This window comes from Carettochelys insculpta, chromosome 2 (assembly GCF_033958435.1).
Source record: "Carettochelys insculpta isolate YL-2023 chromosome 2, ASM3395843v1, whole genome shotgun sequence".
Taxonomy (NCBI): domain Eukaryota; kingdom Metazoa; phylum Chordata; order Testudines; family Carettochelyidae; genus Carettochelys; species Carettochelys insculpta.
In genome coordinates, this window is record NC_134138.1 from 281,589,208 (window position 1) to 281,609,986 (window position 20,779).

At 50.2% G+C, this 20,779-nt stretch overlaps 1 protein-coding gene across 8 annotated transcripts in view; it reads right to left on the reverse strand.

The window, feature by feature from the left end:
• The window catches only part of DRC11L (dynein regulatory complex subunit 11 like), a 153,073-nt gene that overhangs the window by 12,666 nt on the left and 119,628 nt on the right, over positions 1-20,779 (reverse strand). For 5 of the 8 annotated variants that reach the window (XR_012644119.1, XM_074985411.1, XM_074985410.1 and 2 more), the window contains 7 exons: positions 16,873-16,944; positions 6,760-6,965; positions 6,296-6,380; positions 1,598-1,690; positions 1,206-1,258; positions 757-839; positions 366-473 (listed from right to left, as the gene is read on the reverse strand). Coding sequence is in view for 7 of the 8 variants with exons in the window: in XM_074985411.1 (XP_074841512.1) it covers positions 366-473; positions 757-839; positions 1,206-1,258; positions 1,598-1,690; positions 6,296-6,380; positions 6,760-6,965; positions 16,873-16,944 (700 nt within the window). In the remaining variant the exon portion in view is untranslated. The remainder of the gene's footprint in view (positions 1-365; positions 474-756; positions 840-1,205; positions 1,259-1,597; positions 1,691-6,295; positions 6,381-6,759; positions 6,966-16,872; positions 16,945-20,779) is intronic. The other 3 variants (XM_074985409.1, XM_074985407.1, XM_074985408.1) reach the window with 2 other exon arrangements.

The following is a 20,779-nucleotide window of genomic DNA, read 5'->3' on the forward strand; positions in this document are numbered from 1 at the left end:
CCCCAACACAGCCATGAGAACACCCCATGGAGACACCCCTATGGGACTGCCAGGCCATGTCCATCCTCCACACCATAACAATGCCAGGCCATGCCTGACCTCCCTCACCTCAAGGGAATGCCAGGCCACATCCACCCCCCCCACACCATAAGAATGCCTGGCCACGCCCAACCTCCCCCCACATGGGAATGCCAGGACACACAGCCCAGCCCTGGCAATGACCAGTCTGGCACAGGTCTTCCCCACACAGGGATTTGGTCCTTGCCAGGGAATACTGCAGGGATGCTGCACCCTTCTGCAGGGCAGGCTGCCTCAGTTGCCCACCAGCCCTCCACATGCACCAGGATGGGGCAACTGGTCCTTACCCAGGCGTAGGATGGCATACAGGGCAATGTTCTGCCTGATGTCCATCACCGAGGGTGTGGGCTCAATGCCTGCTGTGCGCAAAGTGGTGCCCAGGTAGCAGAAATCACCTGCCGGGGGAGCAGACATGAACAGCCAGGAAGAGGGTGACAGAGAGAGTTCCCCACCCACATCCCTCCATTGATGAGAGACACTGGCTGAGCCAGACCCTGCCTGCACACCCGGCTGGCCGCTTCCCCTTCTCCTTCTGCATTGGGTGGGGAGAGGACACCTGCCCCCTTGGCAGCCCCTTCTCCAGGCTGGGGAGCAGGCTTGCACCCCTGAGAGAACTACTGGGGCAGTGAGCGTGCCCCTCTCCCCATAGGGCCAGCACCAGGGCCCTGGGGGACTCACCAGTGTAGTCAGCCAGTTGTATGTGCTGGGCCTGCTTGAGGATTCCCTGCAGCACCAGCTCCTCATACAGTGAGTCCAGGGTCCTGGAACGGGAGCAGGGACGGGAAGCCAGGTGCCTGGCTGTGCCTGGCCCCACTCACAAGCTGGGAGGCCGGGTGGGTCAGTATTGCCACCACCAGAGCCTGGTGCTGTGGCTGTGGAAGCCCCACCAGGGTCCATCCATCTATAGCCAGACAGGACTGCACCCCAAGGGCCAGGCTAGCAGGCACCTAGCAGAGCACACTGGAGGCCTTGAGTGTGTCAGGGTACACAGAGGAGCTGATCCAGAGAAAGTTGAGCTGTGGGGATCAGGAGCTGGCTCTGTCCAACCCACGGGCATGCAGGAGAGGGCAGGGCACACAGCAGCTGGGAAGGGGGCTCGCCCTCAGAAAGGGGGTCTGGGTTGATACCTGTCCGGGGTTAAATCTTTCTCCTTTCTCCCACCTTTCTTCGCCTTCTGCTGCTTAGAAAAGAACAATAAATCTTAATCTCTAAGCAGACTGAGAGCCAACCCCCCGCATAAGGGTCCCACCTCACCTCTGTCTCCAGTGGCAACCCCCAATGCCCCTGTAAGCTGTGCGCTTGGGCAGGCACCCAGGAGAAAGCCAAATGCCACCCAGCTGATTAACTAAGCACCCCCTGTGCCACAGCTCACAGCATCTTCTTCCAAGGTGGCGCACATCTGCAAATGCCTCAGTGCCCATAACAAAACATATTCCGTGCACACAGACGGAAAAATTAGAGGGACCACTGCCAGGCACCCACCCTTTGGGAGAGCCCTCATCTGTGGACACCCTCTGACCTTGCTGCTCTTCTTTGCCCTGTGAGATTTCCCCTCCTCTCGATCCACAGCCAGTTTCAGTAGCTGCAACTCCTCCCGCATCAGCTCATCCACCTGCGGGGAGAGAACCCTCAAAAAAGGCCCGAGGGCCTCGTCACAAGCCCCAGAACTCCCCACTGAACAGTCTTCTGTCCCACATATTCCCTCTCCACTACCCCTCACTGTCTTCTGCCTGGGATGCACAGGGACTGCAGCCTGGCCTCCAGCCCGCTGTGTAACCCACACACCTATCAGAACAAAACAGGAGTCCTGTAGCACTTCAGAGACTAGCGAGAGAACACATCAGGTGATGAGCTTATGACTGCTCTTTGTTTTGTTAGGATGTAGACTAACATGCCTGCTTTTCTGTTACTGTTCCACACGGCTGTGTGTGAATCACTGTCCCATGTAGTGGCACCTAGACCACTTCAAGCTAGAGGCGCCTGCACTAAGCTGTAGAGCTCCCAGGTTCAAGTCTGCCTGTGGGCAGTTACAACTGTGCATGAGGGCAACAGCAGCTGTCTTCACCAGGGGCAGCCTTGCAGCCTTTGCAAGGGCTATGGGGGCATGACAGCCATCTCGATTAACAACAGCCAGGGGCTCCAGCCCACAGCAACTCTAAAAACTCACCTCACTCCTTGAACCAGTGCCCAGCTCACACTGAGGTACCTGGGAGCCCCATGCACTCTCCACACCCCTGAAGCAGGGGAGCCTGGAGCCCCTCTGAACAGCAGGCAATTACATCCCCTTATGCCCGGGAGGCCTGCTTACCCTCAGCACCTCTGAAGCTGAGGAGCCCAGAGCCTCAGCTCCCCTCCCCCAAATCCAACATCAGGATGGGGTCCCTGGGGCAGTGACTACTCAGCAGGGTGAGCCCCCTGGTGTCCCCTCACATAGCCCTGTCTCTGCTTCTCACTTGCAGGCGCAGCTCCTTCTCCACCTCCTTCCTCTGCTGGGCTTTGATCAGCTCTGGCTCATAGCGCTGCTCAAAGTTATCTGACTCATCCCAGTTCCCCCAGATGGCTGCAGAGAAGGGGGTAGATTAGGCCCTGCTTTTGTGCCTCCTAGATCTGCCTGCCCTGTCCCTCATCCTGGAGGAACTGAGGGCTTTCCCTTGAAGGAGCCACCTTTTCACAGTGTGGACCACGTTTTAATAAGGCAACTTCCTTCTTCCCATTCCCCACCCTGTCCTCCCACGTGCAATTTCAAAATCCCACAATAACCCTGGGGTATCTCAAGCAATCACTGACATTAGGAATGCGGTGCTGGGTGGGCTGGCTGCCCAGGAGAGATTCAGGTGCTGCCCAGCTGATTAGTTGAGCACCCGCAGCTGGCACTGTGTGTTTCTATTGGAGGTGCACATCCACACATACCTTCATGTACACAACAAAATTTATTCTGCCAATGGTTGGAAAAAAATTAGAGGGACACTGTAGGAAAGGATTTAATGCCCAGTTATCTACAGTCTAATACCCTTTCAGTAGCAGTGACACCATGAGCAGAGCCCAGCTATGGCCTGCAGGGACCTATGGATTGTCTGAAGCACACCCATGTTACAGCCCGGCTCAGATCAATGAGGCTGAGAAGCCCAGTGAAGCCTGATGGGGGTAGGCTCACAACTCTCCCATCAACAGGAAATGATACAATCATACAGTGTCTCATGCCCAAAGCAAGGATGCCCCAGATTTGACAAAGCTAGCTTGCCACTGTGAACATTTGGCTGCACCTGTGAGTCACCTAGGATAACAACCTGGATGTGCAGGAAATGTTATCAATTATCAGCTCCCTGCAGTAAGTGAGCTCTGAGATGATTGTTCCCCAGCTCAATCAGATCCTGAAACTTGGCCGGGGAGGGAGGGTTCGGGGGTGGTGGGCACAGGGGCAGGGCAGGGCAGGGCAGGGCAGGTGATGACTGATCTTGGTCTAACCTAGCAAGACTCAGGCAAATGTGACTAGACTCTGGTGACTGGGCCAGGCTGCACATTCTCCGCCAAGGAGAAAATCACAGCTGCACCACTCAAGCCAGGTAACAGGGTCCAGAACCAGGTCTCTCTGTTAGTCCTGCCCTAACCTGCTCACAACCGCTTGCCACTGCACTCCTGGTTTGTACAGGTCACACCAGTGCTCAGCCTCCACCCCCCGCCACAGCCCCAAGCTCAGATCCCTCTCACTCTGATATTCTGTGACGCCCTCGCTGATCACATGCAGGAATTTGGACTGAGCCAGTTTCAAGCCTTCATCATCTTCCTGGAAAAAACCCCAGATGCAAGCAAGTTACTCGGATAAACTGATGCCCCCTGCCTCCCGCCCCAGGGGAGCCCTAGGACACATGGAACATACGGTGCCGAGCCCTACCCCAGAACTACCCTTCATGTGCTCCTATCACCCTCTGCCCCAACCCCCCTGTCCATGTGCCCCTGCTTGCTCCCTGCATTGCAGTACTCTCTCCCTGCCCTCACTGCCAGACAGCCTCGCACCTGTTTCTTGGCCTTGCTTTTCTTTTGCTTCCCTTCCTTGGACTTCTCTTTATCCTTCTTCTCCTCCTTCCTTTGTCCCTCAGCTTCCAGGAGCTCCAGCTCAGCTGTGACCTGCAGGAATACATCTAGCTGGACCCACCCCTCATTGCCACAGTCCCCAGGCCACAGCAGGGTCGGACAGATGGAAGGCAGGGGCAGAGCTCCATGAGTCTCCAGAGGGCAGGCAACTGCTTCTGACAGAGATCAGTGTGTAGCAGTGTAAGAGCCTTTCTGACCCGGGGCTTGATCACAGCTGTCACCTCTCAGTGGAGAAAGGCCCCCGTATCCTATTCCCTGTGTGACAGGGCAGGGTTTCTGAGCACAGCTAGAGAAATTAATCCAGGTACCTTTGCTTAAAATCCAGGCTACTTATAGCCCCAAGCTGGGATTTCCTTCTCACTGAGGCAAATCCACCCAGACACAACAGCACCTCTGCCAGCTCCACTGGCCAACCAGATGCTACACAAGCAAACCCACAGACTTCTCAGCTGCTCTACCAGCCCAGACCAACAACCCCCACCTTCAGGTGAGGGGCTCTTAAGCCTGTTTTACCCAACACCACACAGATTTTTCCAGACCTCAAAGGGCCCAGACCCAGACCCTGGTCAATATACACTTGGATCTTACCCAAACAGTCACACAAAAACCAAATCCTTAGATCTAATGTCTAAGGGTTTATTAAGAAAAAGGAAAGAACAGGGTTCGAGAGAAGAGTTGTGAAAGCGATACTTTACATGCATCAGTCATAACTACTGATGCAGACAGCGATGTTATTTGCTGATTCTTGAAAGGCTCTGAAAGTTCATTTCAGGTTATATAGATTTAGTCATTGGAGCATCGTAGATCCGGCCCCCTGGGGTCCACATGCTGGACATGGACCCTTGGAGACCACAAAAGAAAAGATCCAAGATGGACACAGCTAAATCCACATCATCCCTCTGAGGGCTGAGCCTCCAGTCCAGACAGGCTCAACGCACAACGGCTGAAGTACAAAGAAAGTCCCTGCCAGGGCCCATCTTATAACTTTTCATATGTGGCGGAAAAATTCCATTCTTCTCCATAGGTCTTGGCTCACCACCTGACCAGGTGGGTCTCTGTGCTGAGTTTCCATTCACTGCAGTCCCAGAAGGAAGACCCACTATGGCAAAACGGGTGTTGGCTGCCTGGGCCTTTGTTTAGTCTATTGTCCTGGCTGGGGTGGAGCCCCACCTCCCTCTGAGAGCCTCAGCACTGAAACATTTCTCACACCGCTGCAGAGCTAAAAATCTGTAACCTTACAAAAATACATGACACAAACACACAAGTAGCAAACATAGATTCAGGGCATCATCAGCTTTCATTTCACACTTTACATGGCACTCCAGCACGCTATTTGGGGCTAATAGCCACATCATCATCATCATCATCATCATCATCATCAATAACCATGGGCTCAGCGCCTGTTGGTGTCTGATGCCTCTCTCCCCTTTTTCCTTCCATCTTTCCCTGTCCAGTGAGGAATGGCTTAGTTTCTGTAGACTAGCTCCGCACCAATCTACTATATCATCTACCCATTCTCACTGGGGTCTGCCTCTCCTATTCGAACCGTCCTTTATGCCGAATACCAGAGCCTTGATTTTTCGTTAGTCGTTCATTCTGCAAATATGCCCAAATAGTTGTAGCTTCCGTTTTATAACCTTCTGCGGCAGGTTCTTTCAGCTGTATCTTTCCATATAATTCCTCATTGGTGACCTTCTGCATCCAGCCTATTCTCAGAATCTTTCTAGAACAACTCCTTTTGAACACCAATATTCTTCTTTCAAATCTTTCATTATCACCTATGTCTCACATCCATACAACATGCTGCTGAATACACACATTTTTCAAGATGCTCAGCTTCATTCCTACGCTAATTTCTTTGCTTTTCCAGATCTCATCCATCGCCTTCAAATTTGCTCTTGCTTTTGCTATTCACTGGGCATTAAAATAGTTTCCAGACCTAATTTAAAACTCCAGTCATGTGACACCCCATCCACATGAATTTGTGGCTCAAAGCCAGTGACCCATATTCCATTCCCCACACCCTGGGTTTCATTGAAGCTGAGCTCCCTGTGGAGAAAAAAAACCATTCACCTGCTCAAAGCTCAGAAGCCTCTGTCCCCCAGCCTGGATTCTCCCCTGATACCTGTTCAGGAGTCTTGTCCACAAAAAGGATGCTGGAGCCTCCCAGCTCCTCGTCAGGGAATTCGGGGAAGTGGCCGGTCAGGTCACTGTGGAAGGAAAATATGAATGTCAGCACTCAGCCATGACCCCATGAGTGTGTCCCAGGAGCACAGCCCTGTGCTGATTCATTTCTATAGGCCACTGCCAGGTGGACCCCAGGGATCATGCCCCAGGTGGGAGGCCTGGGCAGTGTGGGAGCCCAGACTGGACACATGCTTGGACTGAAGGATGCTGTAAGCAGACCAACCAGTGCTGCAGGGCTGGCTGGAAGGAGACAAAGGAGTGCAGTGGGTGAGCTGCAGAGCACTGGGGTGGCATAGGATGATTGAGGGAGAACCATGGCAACTGTGGGACAGCAGGGAAATCAGGGGAGGGGTGGGAAGATGGAGGGGCATGGAGCAGGCCCGTGCATCAGTACCCACTCACTGGCACTCAATGAACCACTGCCGGAGCTGCTCCTTCATCTCCTCCTTCATATCAGGTCCCTCCACCTCGTAGAGCCCTTCACGGATGCTCACCAGGGCCTGTTGGTACTCAGCTTCATAATCAGCCTGCCTCAGGCGCCGGAACTCTTCCCCAAGCTGGGCTCGCAGCACGGCAGCGGAGAGACCCAAGGCCTTGGGGTCTGGGACCTGCAGGGGGAGGACCAGAAAGATGGAGGGCTGGAACACAGGACCACCCTGAACTGACCAAGGTGGGGTGAGCATAAATGAGGCAGGACACTGGGACACATACACAGCCCTGTACAACCAAGGGGAGCATCAAGGCAGAGACCTGGAGCCCGGACACAGCCCTGGGGGGAGAGGTACCGGAACATGGGCACAGCCAGGGGCTGGCTATGGGTAGGGACAGTGGACTGGCCGCACAGCCTCCATTTCCCGCCATGATGGCAGGCACCAAGCCCTGCTCTGGCCTTGCCCTTTTATTCACCCTGCCCAACCCCTGCTCCCCGGGTGCAGGGCAGCAGTTGTGCTGTCCTGGTCAGTCACAGGCTGCGAGGGCGTGCGGCGGAGAGGGGACATTAGCAGCGTCGGGGGAATTGAGTGCGAAGGCGAGCAGTGCGTGTGGAAATTACCCTAATGAGTTTGTAATATGCATGTGCGGTGCTTCCTGCACGGCGTCATCACAATGGCACAGCCACTTTCCTGCCTCATTGCCTCCCAAATGGATTTTAAATATCATTCTGAGGACACAATTATTTAAAACGCTGAACTAAACACTCGCTAATGGGAAAAGGCGCGCGGCCCACACCAGCCACCCCCACCAGGGCTGCTCACCAGCAGCCTGGCCCCACCTCGCCCCACCCCACCCTATGGGTGCTCAGCAAATCCAGGAACTCTCCGCTTCCCTCGCAAACCTAGACAGGAAACGCCTCAAAGAAGCAGAGAAATCTCCTCCATCCTGCAGCCCTCTTCTCCCCCCTACAGCCACACTCCCACCCTCCTTCTGGCAGCTACTGCCCCACCCTCCAGTCTCTCTCGACCACTCCCCAATCTTTCCACCCTGCAGCCTTGTCCCCTTCACCCCACCCAAGGGGCTGAAACAGTTTGCATGGGGGGGAGAACCACTGCAGCAACCCGTAACCCTGCATGTGATGGAAAGCCCTGCAGGCCGGGGGAACGGGAATCACTACCCAACTAGGGGAAGAGAGGAGCGTGTGGGACTCGCTCCCACACCAGCCTGACAGCCACCATGCAGCCAGGTTCAGAAAAGGAGCTGACACTGGTGGGTGGAGCTGGGGGCGCGCGTACTGTGCAGTAACTGGGCCTACAAGTGTAGCCGAAGAGCTCCTCTCTGAAAGGCGAGTGAAAGTTCATGAAGCGCCTCAATAATTAAAGTGACAAATACCAGTGGGAAAGACTGACTTGGTCCTGACAGAAAGGCCTCCAAATTTCAGCCAAAGGCTGTGGTAAGCACATGCCTGGTGAACAAGAACCATTAACCCGCAAATAAATGTACCAAAATAGATGTATCAAAATTAATACCTAACTGGTGGACCAAATAACGAGAGGATGGGTGTGTTGGGGTTCAGGGTCCCCCAAGCTCTGCACCCTGTCCGCAGGCAGGAGAGTCTCTCACTCAGCAGGAGAACAGCAGGTTTATTAGCCGACAGGACACAGCGTCGTACAGAGGAGTCAGTGCAGCCGGCAGACACAGCCAGTCCCAGCCATGTTGGGGAGAGGAGGCCCCGAGGGGCCCCCAGAGCCAGGGCCTTGCCCCCTCCTTTGTCTCTCTCTCCCTCAGCCCAGACTCACTGCTTCCAACTCCCAGTTAAGAACATAAGAGCATAAGAACGGCCATACTGGGTCAGACCAAAGGTCCATCCAGCCCAGCATCCCATTTGCCAACGGTGGCCAATGCCAGGTGCCCCAGAGAAGGAGAACAGAAGACAATGATCAAGTGATTTATCTCCTGCCATCCATCTCCTGCCCTTGTTATGAAGGCTAGGGCACCATACTTTATCCCTGGCTAATAGCCATTTATGGACCTAACCTGCAAAAATTTATCAAGCTCTTTTTTAAACCCTAAGAGAGTCCTGGCCTTCACAGCCTCCTCGGGCAAGGAGTTCCACAGGTTGACTGTGCGCTGTGTGAAGAAAAATTTCCTTTTATTAGTTTTGAACCTACTACCCATCAATTTCATTTGGTGTCCCCTAGTTCTTGTATTATGGGAAAAGGTAAATAATTTTTCTATATTCACTTTCTCCACACCATTCATGATTTTATATACCTCTATCATATCGCCCCTCAATCGCCTCTTTTCCAAACTGAAAAGTCCCGGTCCCTCTAGCCTCTCCCCATATGGGACCCGTTCCAAGCCTCTAATCATCTTAGTCGCCCTTTTCTGAACCTTTTCTAATGCCAATATATCTTTTTTGAGGTGAGGAGACCACATCTGCACACAGTACTCAAGATGTGGGTGTACCATAGTTTTATATAGGGGAAGTATGATATCTTTTGTCTTATTATCGATCCCTTTTTTAATAATTCCTAACATCCTATTTGCTTTACTAACTGCCAGTTCAAACCCCTCAGGCTCCACCTCCTCCTTTTGTCTCCAGTACAAAGGTGTTACCTGGTCGTCAGGGTTACCCTCAGCAGGAGCCCCACACCCTCTGTGAGCCACACACACATACACACAGGTATCCCCCACTCCATCACAATGGGCCAGTCCACCCATCACTACTCTCTGGCTCCTTCGAACAGAGAGCAAACCTTTGGGGACTGCAGATTACCACACAGCTGGTGGCTGAAAGACGACAAACAGGAATAAGCAAACTTCAGCAACAGGTCTGCTACTCCTGCTTCTCCATGATGTCAATGTACCTTCATACATCATCCTGAGAGGCATTCTGGGTCAGAGAGAGGGAACCAAGTGACTGTGCCACCCCCACTAGCTTTGGCTAAATCCCAGACACCACATCACTCCCCACTTGTAGAGTGTCCTTTGCTTTCCCCACCTTATTTCCTTTCCTCTCTCTTGTTGAATTCTTTCTCTCTCATATGAGTCTGGCTTAGCCAGTCAAGACTTTGTATTTTACAACACAGCCATGAGCCTGTGACCAGAAAGAGGCAGCTAAAAATCAGTGGCTTGAATAGCCTGTTGTTGGTACAAGTTTGTCCTATATCCAAGTAGCTGATCGCATCACAGGCTGTGCCTGCATCTTTCCAGAAGTGAGGGTGCAAGAGAGAATCATTTCCAGGGAGGGAAGCTGCCTTCTATCTCCTGCTGTTGTTTGCTCACCCCTTTGTGTGTGTTTGGCTTGTTTTGCCCTCTAGGAAGCAGGTTTGGACTTTAATGACAACAGCTACTTTGCCAGCCCATCCCCACTGCCTTCTCTTCTACCCAAGGACCGGTGTTACCCATCTTTAACACCATAGAGGATACCGCCAGACCGGGGAGGCTTCCACCAGCTAAAAGCTAAGGGTTATTGCTGAAATAAAAGCCTTACTTGCTGCTTTACATAGCACACTTTAACCAAATCTCTTTCTTCTTCTGTCTCTTCAGTAAAAAGTGAAAAGGATGAAGCAGGCCTGTCTCTATGCTAAAACCTGACTTTGTTAATACTGATGCTGGACAGTGACTGGGTTGATCAGTAGCTGTTACTCTTGGCACCTCTTTATTCCATCTAAATGAATACAACAGGGCCTCAGCCCCACACTGGCCCCCATCCAAGTGTCACCCCTCCTGTTTTCCCACCATTCCCTGTCCAGAGGCACCACTCCTATTCGCAGATTCACACAGAGCAGTGTTGCGCACCAGAGAGCTGCATGCGCCCATCACCGGAGACAGAACAAGCCTGTGATCCATACATACCCACTGTGCTTGTGATCCCTCTGTGGGTGCTATCACCCCAGGTATGGCCATGGAGGCTGGGGAGGGGACTCTGCAGGAAGGAATGAAGAGGAGAGCCAGGCTGCCTGGGGCCCGAGCTCAGGAAGCATCCAGGCACCTAAGGGCTCAGCTGAGGCTCATAGTTTGGACTCCTCAGTCCCTGGCAAAGCTTCCTGTTCACTTAGGGGCTGGGGAGGAGAGGAGGGACATAGGGTCGGTTCTGTCCCCCATTGGCCTCTTACTCCACTCTGCTTCTATATGCTGCAGCACCATCTCCCAGTGCCACCAACACCCTGAGGCTAGAGGCACACAGGCATTGTTAATGCTCACAAAGACTCGGTCAAACCCTAGTGAGGAAAACAGAATGGAACACAAACTCTGGCAAATCCAATGTGAAAGTAGAACTCGGCAGGCAAAGAAAGAAAAAAAATAGCTAGCCACAGACATTAAAAGTAACAGCACAAAGATCTGAAAGGTAACAGAGAAGGAGCCGTGCTAGTCTGTATACTATCAAAACAAAAAAGCAGTCCAGTAGCACTTTAAAGACTAACAAAATAATTTATTAGGTGAGCTTTCGTGGGGCAGACCTGCTTCTTCGGACCATAGCCACATCAGAACAGGCTCAATATTTAAGGCACAGAGATCCAAAACCAGTAATCAAGGAGGACAATCAAGTAAAATCAAGGATTTTCTGAGTCACTATAGGGGCTTGTTTGCATACTTGGCTTAATCTAATTCTTGACTCCCCCTGCTTTTACCCCTCTACTCTCTGATTTGCTCACCTTGATCACTTTTTTCTGATTTGTCCTCCTTGATTACTGTTTTTGGTTCTCTTTGCCTTAAATATCGAGTCTGTCCTGGTATGGCTATGGTCTGAAGAAGTGGGTCTGTCCCACGGAAGATCATCACCTAATAAATTATTTTGTTAGTCTTTAAAGTGCTACTGGACTGCTTTTTTGTTTTGAAAGATCTGAAAGTACAGCAGAAGCAGGAAGCCTATAACAATCCCTGGGTGACTGAAGTGCTAAAGGAGCACTTGAGGAAGATAAGGCCACTGTGGAGAAGCTAAATAAATTCTTTGCATTAGTTTTCACGGCAATAGGCGCAAAAGAGATTTCCACACCGAAGTTGGGGTGCACAAAGTGGGGGTGGGGGTTGGCCTCCAGGGGGCGTGAAATTTTGTAAGGGGGCGCAGCAGGATCTCAGGCTCATCCATCTCATAAGGGCTGAAATCTGTTACTGCTTTCATGAATGTGTAGTCACATTGATATACCAATTAATAACGTTTTCACATTCTACAGACTTACTGTCTTACATGTGTTGAAAGGTTTTTGGTTTTTTGGGGTGTTTTTTTTTTTCATATGAACACAAGCAAAACTTCTGTCAGTTTGGATGACATTACCCCGGTTGGGGATGGCCCTGATAATTTCAAGGACCAAAAGATGGAACCTGATATAAAAAGTTTGCTCACCCCGACCTAACCATTCCTTTTACATGACAAATTTGAGGAACTGTCCCAGACTGAGGCATCATTACAGGAGGCTTTGGAACAAATTGATCCACTAAGCAGTACTAAGTCACCCAAGAGTTCTGAATGAACTTAATTATGGAATTGCAGAACTGATAACAGTGGCATGTAAATTTAAATCAGCTTCTGTACCAGATGACTGGAGGGTAACTAAAGTGATGCCATTTTTTTAAAAAAGACTCCAGATATGATCCTGGCATTTAAAAGCTGGCAACATCAGTATCAGGCAAATAGGTTAAAACTACAGTAAAACATATAATTATCAGATATATAGATGAACACAATTTGTTGGGGAAGTGTCAACACAACTATTTAAAGGGAAATCATGCAACACCAATCTATTAAAATCCTTTGAAGGATGTCAAAACATGTGGCTAAGGATGATTCAGGAGATATAGGGTATGTCTAAACTTGCATTCCTCTTTCAAAAGAGGCATGCAAATGAGGGACACTGAAAATGCAAATAAGGTGAAGATATACATATCTGGTGCCTCAGCTGCATATTCTTTCAAAAGAAGAAAAGCAGTGTGGACGTGGCTCTTTAGAAAGTAAACCCCATCTTCGAAAAAACCCTTCTTCCATTTTTTATGGGTTCTTTCAAAGATGGGGTTTTCTTTCAAAAGAGCCATGTCTACACTGCTTTTCTACTTTCAAAAAAAGCGCTTTTGAAGGAATATGAAAATGAGGCACAAGATATGTAAATCTGTACCTAATTTGCATTTTCAATTTCCCTCATTTGCATGCCTCTTTCAAAAGAGGAATGTAAGTGTAGACACAGCCACAGCACACTTGAACAAATCATTTGATAATTGCCCTTCCCTGGTCATCCCCTCTGAAGCACCTAGCCCTGGCCACTGTTAGAAGACAGGATACTGGTCTGGATGGACTACTGGTATGACACAATGGCTACGTCTACACGTGAAGCCTACATCGAAGTAGCTTATTTCGATGTAGCGACATCGAAATATGCTATTTCGATGAATAACGTCTACACGTCCTCCAGGGCTGGCAACATCAACGTTCAACATTGACGTTGCGCAGCACCACATCAAAATAGGCGCTGCGAGGGAAAGTCTACACGCCAAAGTAGCACACATCGAAATAAGGGTGCCAGGCACAGCTGCAGACAGGGTCACAGGGCGGACTCAACAGCAAGCCGCTCCCTTAAAGGGCCCCTCCCAGACACACTGGCACTAAACAACACAAGATCCACAGAGCCGACAACTGGTTGCAGACCCTGTGCATGCAGCATGGATCCCCAGCTGCAGCAGTAGCAGCCAGAAGCCCTGGGCTAAGGGCTGCTGCCCACGGTGACCATAGAGCCCCGCAGGGGCTGGAGGGAGAGCGTCTCTCAACCCCTCAGCTGATGGCTGCCATGGCAGACCCCGCTATTTCGATGTTGCGGGATGCGGATCGGCTACACGTGCCCTACTTCGATGTTCAACTTCGAAGTAGGGTGCTATTCCCATCCCCTCATGTGGTTAGCAGCTTCGACGTCTCGCCGCCTAACGTCGATGTTAACATCGCAATAGTGCCCAACACGTGTAGCCGTGACGGGCGCTATTTCGAAGTTAGTACCGCTACTTCGAAGTAGCATGCACGTGTAGACACGGCTAATATGGCCATTCTGATAGGAAAACCTTCCCCCAGCACAGAGCACTATGGCCATCCCTCAGCTGTGGGTTGTGGTACGAAGACAGCCTGGGGAAGTTCCTATGGACACCTTGGCCATGCTGGCCCTAGCACTACCAGAATCTCAATGTGTGGGGTAAGGTTACCTCTGCCCCCTTGCCCAGGGCTGCACAGTCTGTGCTGTTCTACAGCTGAGCTCAGCATAGAAGCTGGAGCTGGTGGAGAGCACCAAGGGGTTGGAGGGCACCAGCATTGATAAGGGGCTTGGGCATCGTGCCCACACTTGGCCTGCCTGTGATGCTGGGAAGGAGGAAGACAGGTGTGGCTGCAGTGTGAAACCAAAGCATTTTGTTAATTCAACACAATGACACACAACTGGCAAGGTCAACTAAACAAATGTTTCTCCAGAAGCCACACTCCTCTGTGTCTCACATGGCTACAGCCCCCAGGACAAGTCCTCCCTTCCTGAGCTTGGGAGGGCTACATGGTGAACAATCACAGAATTATAGAATCCTAGGGCTGGAGGAGATCTCAGGAGGTCATCAAGTCCAGGCCCCCCTGCCCAAATCAGGACAAACCCCAACCAAATCATCCCAGCCAGGATTTTGTGAAGCTGGGACATAAAAACCTCCAGGGATGGAGAATCCACCACCTCTCTAGGCAACACATTCCAGTGTTTCACTATCCTCCTGGGGAAGTAGTTTTTCCTAATATCCAACCTGCACCTCTCCCTCTGTAACTTCAGACCCTTGCTCCTTGTTCTGCCATCTGACACCACTGAGAACAGTCTCTTTCCATCCTCTTCAGAGCCCCACTTCAATAAATTGAAGGCTGCTATTAAATCGCCCTTCAGTCTTCTCTTCTGCAAACTAAATAAGTCCAAATCCCCCGGCCTCTCCTTGCAGGTCATGTGCTCCAGCCCCCCTTATCATTGTCATTGCCCTCTGCTGGACAATCTCTAGTGGCAGTCAACCTGCTCCGAGTGGGGGACTACAGGAGAAGCCAGCCCATAGTCCTTCAGATACTGGGCTCAATCCCAGTTCTGAAGGACCTGCCCTGCATGTGGGTGGGAGAAGAGCTCCCATAACCTCAGGCACCACTGGGACAGCCCAGGCCTGACGGAGCTGCTCCATGTGGGGAGACAGATTAGAAGAAATCTCCTAACCTCTCAGACATCAGGATCTATTCCAGTGCCATCATGATGGGCTGGGGCAATGTAATGGGGCTCAGGGGGTCCCCAAGCTCTGCACCACATCCATGGGCAGGAGTGACTTTCACTCAGCAGACCAGCCTGTCCAATCCATTTTATTAGCCAACAGGGACAGAGTTGTACAGGGGAGTCAGTGCAGCCGGCAGAGACAGCCAGTCAAATCCACGTTGGGGAGAGGAGGCCCCGAGGGGCCCCCACAGCCGGGGCGTTGCCCCCTCCTTTGTCTCTCTCTCTCTCTCCCAGCCCAGACTCACTGCTTCCAACTCCCAGTTCCCCAATTCAGACCCCTCAGGCTCCACCTCCCCCTTTGTCTGCAGCCCAGAGATGTCACCTGGTTGCTTAGGTTACCTTCTGCAGGAGCCCCACACCCTCTGTGAGCCCCCCCCCACCACACTTACACACAGGTACCACCCACTACATTACAGGCAGGTGACTCCAAGTCCTTGCAGACACAAGGGTTAATGTCTGCTAGGCTTGGGATGAAGTTTGCTTCTTTAACATGAAGCTGCCAACCTTGCAGAAATCCCAGGAGCCAGGAGGCTCTGGAGGTCGGAGTCCCTCCTGCATGAGGGCAGCAGCCTGTCCCAGGCTGGACTAGCAAGGCTGAGGGGGTGGAGAAGGGGAAGGGGGCAGGTCCGCCCCATGCAGCCTTCCTCCCCACCCCCTCCTGGCCTGTGGGTGAGCAGTAGGAGTCTGTGGAAGTCCCTGTGTCTCTCTCACTGCAGGCAGTGGAGCTGTGGCTGCACTTCATTAGGGGGTTCATATTTCACCCTAATGGCTTTCTCTGCGCCAGAGCCATCCATCACCAGCTCTTTCCTCTGCAAGTGCCTTACTGCTCCAGCCTGTGCCATGTGGAACGGTTTCTAAAGACGCACTAGAGCAGCCACCCTGGCAGCACCACCTCCTTGGGACTCAGCACAGCGAATGGGGGACAGAATGGGGCTACACTCATAGCAACTCTGGCCTATCCCCACCAGCAGTGTACCCACAGAGTGTGAGAGACCCCTGCCAGGCCTCTCCCAACTCACACTGAGGAACTAGCCCAACCCCCAGCTCTCAGCATTCCCACAGAGGTCGGTGCAGGGGGACCCAAAACCTGAAACCTGAAGTTACACAAATTCAGACTAGAAATAAGGGATCAGTTTTTGACAGGAACTGGCAAATTGGGAGCATTTTCCAAGGTTCATGGTGGTTTCTCTATCACAGACCCATTTAAAAGCCAGATGGGGCGTGTTTTCGAAAGCTCGGCTCTAGGAACAATTGTGGGGCAGATCTCTGGCCTGCATCACACAGGAGGTCAGGCTAGATGGCCTCAGAATCTGTGTAGCTCTAGGTCAGCTGCAGCAGTGACCTGTGTCTGTCATTCCTCAAAACACCCAGAGCCATGACACTGGCCTCAGAGACAGCCCTACTACTGAGCCTGTCCCACCTAGAGTCAGCTGAGCCCTGAGCCAGAAGAATGTGTATTGTTGGTGGGTACAATAAATAGTCTCAGGAATATGAGTGCTGGGATTTCATACTGAGCCTGGGGAGAGCCCCGATGTAAGTTCCCAACTCTTTTCCCTGCAAGGGCATTACAGCTCCTGCCTGCCCCATGTGGAACAGTTTGTAATGATGCCCGGGAACAAGCACTTAGGCACCGCGACTGGTGGGGGAGAGCACTGGGGTTGGGAGGGGGTGTTACATGGGCAATGCAGCCATAGCCACGTGTCAAGGCTAGAAATGGAAGGTGTATGGACAAATAAGCTGGGGATGAGCGCTGAAAGTGTGGAGGAGGCAATGGATTCATGGGCAATAGAACCAGGGCCATGTTGAGAACTAGGAAAGAACTAACCATCCCTATAAAGGCCATCTCCCTCTCTCGCTCCAGCTTGGTGCATCTGCGCTGCAGGCAGCCTTTCCAGACCTGTGGGGAGAAGGAACACAGGGATGAGAGAACCAAGGCACACAACCAACTCCCCAGTCACCATGCTGCCAAGCCATGCCAGGAGCCATACAGCGAGGCACCTTCTTGCACAAGCCTCTCATCCTGGAAGTGATACACTTTGTGGGTGCATCTCTGAGCCACCCTGTGTGTGCTAGACCTTGCCTCTTTGGCGTACCTCTCTTGTAAGCCAGCCCCATGGCTTCAATTTTTGCAAGGCCCCTATCCCCCTATCCCTATAGGCCTGAGCTGTCCTGGTGCTCTTCTGGTGTTCTCAGGGGCAAATTCAACTGAGTTCAACCTCCTTTGCAGAGACTTTTATATCTTCAGTAAATAGCTGCAGTGACATAGGACAAGTCTTTTCTAAATAAAGGAGCATTTATTGCTGCAATAGAGAACTTGAGATAGCTGGTTAGAATGCGAAAGCAGAGCTTGCATCAGAACCCATTTTTGTGGAACTTTCTGGCCTGCTTTCCTGAGATTCCATTAGTCCATCGAAGGGTGTATCTGCTCAGGTGATTTACTCTGAAGAGTCTGATGTGTATCAACAACAAGAAGTCCTGTGACACTTTATAGACTAACCGACATTTTGGAGCATAATCTTTCGTGGGCAAAGACTGACTTCGTCAGATGCATCGGTGGGGATTGCCATCAAGTAACTCTCCATACACAAGCTGCTCTAATAGCATGCACACACAAAGCCTGCTCCATTTTCTGTTTGTAACATGTGAACATACAGCAGCAGTTTGCTGGAAACTGAGGGTGCAGTGATCTCTGGCATAGCCAGTGGTTCTTATAATGTGTCTATCCTTGGTTTATTTTTAAAAATCTCCCATGTAATTCCATGCTCCAATAATAAGAATGTAGCCATAGGGATAAATTATTGATCACCTGATCAGGATAGTGATAATGCCTATGAAATGCCAAGCAGGGGAGGGATTAGAAGGCTAAAAAAAAAAAAGAAACAACTCAGTAATAATGGGTGATTTTAACTATCCCCATATTGACTGGGTGCATGTCACCTTGGGACATGATGGAGAGTTAAAATACTTTAAATGACTGTTTCTTGCAGCAGCTGGTTCTGGAACTCGCAAGGGGAGAGGCAACTCTTGATTTAGTCCTAAATGGAGTGCAGGATCTGGTCCAAGAGGTAAATATAACTAGACTGATTGGAAACAGTGTCCATAATGTAATAACATTTAACATCTATGTGGTGGGAAAAATACCTCAGCAGCCTAACACTGTGTCATTTAATTTCAGAAAGGGGAACTACATAAAAATGGGGAGGTTAGCTAAACAGAAATTAAAAGATACAGTGCCAAAAATTAAATCCCTGAAAGGTGCATGGAAACTTTTCAAAGATGCCATAATAGAGGCCCAACTTAAATGTATACCCAAAATTAAAAAAAACACAGCAAGAGAACCAAATAAGTGCCACCATGGCTTGACAACCAGTTAAAAGAAGCTGTCAGAGATAAAAGGCGTTGTTTAAAAATTGGAAGTTAAACCCCAGTGAGGAAAATAGAAAGGACCATAAACTGTCAAGTTAAGCATACAAATATAATAAGAAAAGCCAAAAAGTGTTTGAAGACCAGGTAGTCAAAACTCAAAAAGTAATAGCAAAATGTTTTTAAGTAAATTAGAAGCAGGAAGCCCGCTAAACAACCAGTGGGACAACTGGACAATCCAGATACTAAAGGAGCACTCAGAGGTGAGGTCACTGCAGAAAAACTAACTGAATTCTTTGCTTTGGTCTTCAGGTTTGAGGATCTTAGAGAGAATCCGAAACCTGAGCCATTCTTTTTAGGTGACAAATCTGAGGCATTGTCCCAGGTTGAGGTGTTATTAGAGGGGACTTTGGAACAAATAGATAAGAGTAACAAGTCACTGGCAGCAGATGGCATTCACCCAAGAGCTCCAAAAGAACTCAAATGTGAAATTGTAGAACTATTAACTGTAGTTTGTAACCTATCTTTTAAATCAGCTGCTGAACCTAATGACTTGAAGATAATTAATGTGAAGCCAAATAATTTAAAAGGGCTCTAGAGGTGATCCTGGCAATTACAGACAGACTCCATGCCATCCCAAGCCTGGATGAAGGAGGAGGGCTGGTCAGATGAGTGTCGATGCACTGACCATGAAACAACGGTACGAATGAAATCTGTTGCCAATATGACTAAATGATAAAAGATGCCGGCATGGACGTTGTCCGGATAAACAAGGTCCACGACACCAAGGTCCACATCACCAATTGGGGTTGAGTCGATAACTTGGCTACCAAAAGAAAATTACAACTAACACATATGCTATCAATTGGAATATGGAACATCCAAACACTGTGGGCAACTGGAAAACTAGAGGTGCTACAGAAGGCGATGGAGAGATACTGATATGATATACATGGAATGGCAGAGATGTGCTGGACAGCACTGGGAGAGATGTGTGGTTGCGAAGTCATTTGGTCAGGAAACAAAACAAAGCATGAAGCAGGAGTCAGATTCCTTCCTAGTAAAACAGCTAGAGGAGCATTATTAGGATACAAACCGATGAGTGTAAGAATGATGGTACCGAGATTCAAAGCAAAACTGTTTAACATCTCAGTCATTCAGGCATATGCATCCACGTCGGAAAGTATGGAGGAAGAGATTGGGCTATTCTATAAAGACTTGACAAAGATGGTGGAGGAGATACTGAAGAAAGATGTGTTGTTCATCGGAGGAGATTGGCATGTGAAGGTTGGAACAGATAACGAAGGTTGGGAGAGAGTCATGGGAAGGTTTGGATATGGAGAAAGAAATGAATTAGGTGAGAAACTACTAGAGTTTGCTACGGAGCATGAGATGGTGATCTGCAACACGAGATTCCAACGAAAGGACTGTAGGAGGTGGACATGGTGATCAAATGACGGGAAGTCCAAGAACATCATATATATGATTTTGATAAGAAGAAGATGGGTAACATCAGTACAGCACTGCCAAACTTTTCAAGGAGTGGATATAGACTCGGACCACAGTCTAGTGATCATAAACAACAAGATAAAACTCAAAAGAAAATGTAAGACACAGTTTAAGAAAAGAAGAGACATGGCGAGGCTAGCTGAAGAAGAAACGGGAAATGCATACCAAACAGCACTCAGAGAGAAGATTAAGAATATCACTACAGAGAAAGACCTATGCAAGGCTTGGTTCTGGGGCTGGTGTTGTTCAACATTTTTGTTAATGACCTGGATGAGGGACTGGATTCCACCCCCAGCAAGTTTGCAGATGACACAAAGCTAGGGGGAGAGGTCGATATATTGGAGGGTAGAGATAGGATCCAGAGTGACCTGGATAAATTGGAGGACGGGGCCAAAAGAAATCTCATATGGTTGAACAAGGAGAAGTGTAGAGTCCTGCACTTGAAGAAGAAGAATCCCAAGGGAGTTAGGGGTTATGGTGGATGAAAGGCTGGATATGAGTAAACAGTGTGACCTTGTAGCTACAGGAAGGCTAATGGCATATTAGGGTACATTAGGAGGCGCATTTCGAGCAGATCTATAGAAGTCGTTGTTCCCTTCTATTCAGCACTGGTGAGGCCACATCTGGAATACTGTGTCCAGTTTTCGTCTTCCCAGTATAAAAACGATGTGGATGTGCTGGAGCAGGTTCAGCGGAGGGCAACAAAAATGATTAAGAGGCTGGAGCACAAGACCTATGAGGAGAGGCTGAGGGATTTGGGCTTGTTTAGTTTACAGAAGAGAAGACTGAAGGGTGATTTAATAGCAGCCTTCAACTTCCTGAAGGGGAGCTGCAAAGAGGATGGTGAGAAACTGTTCTCA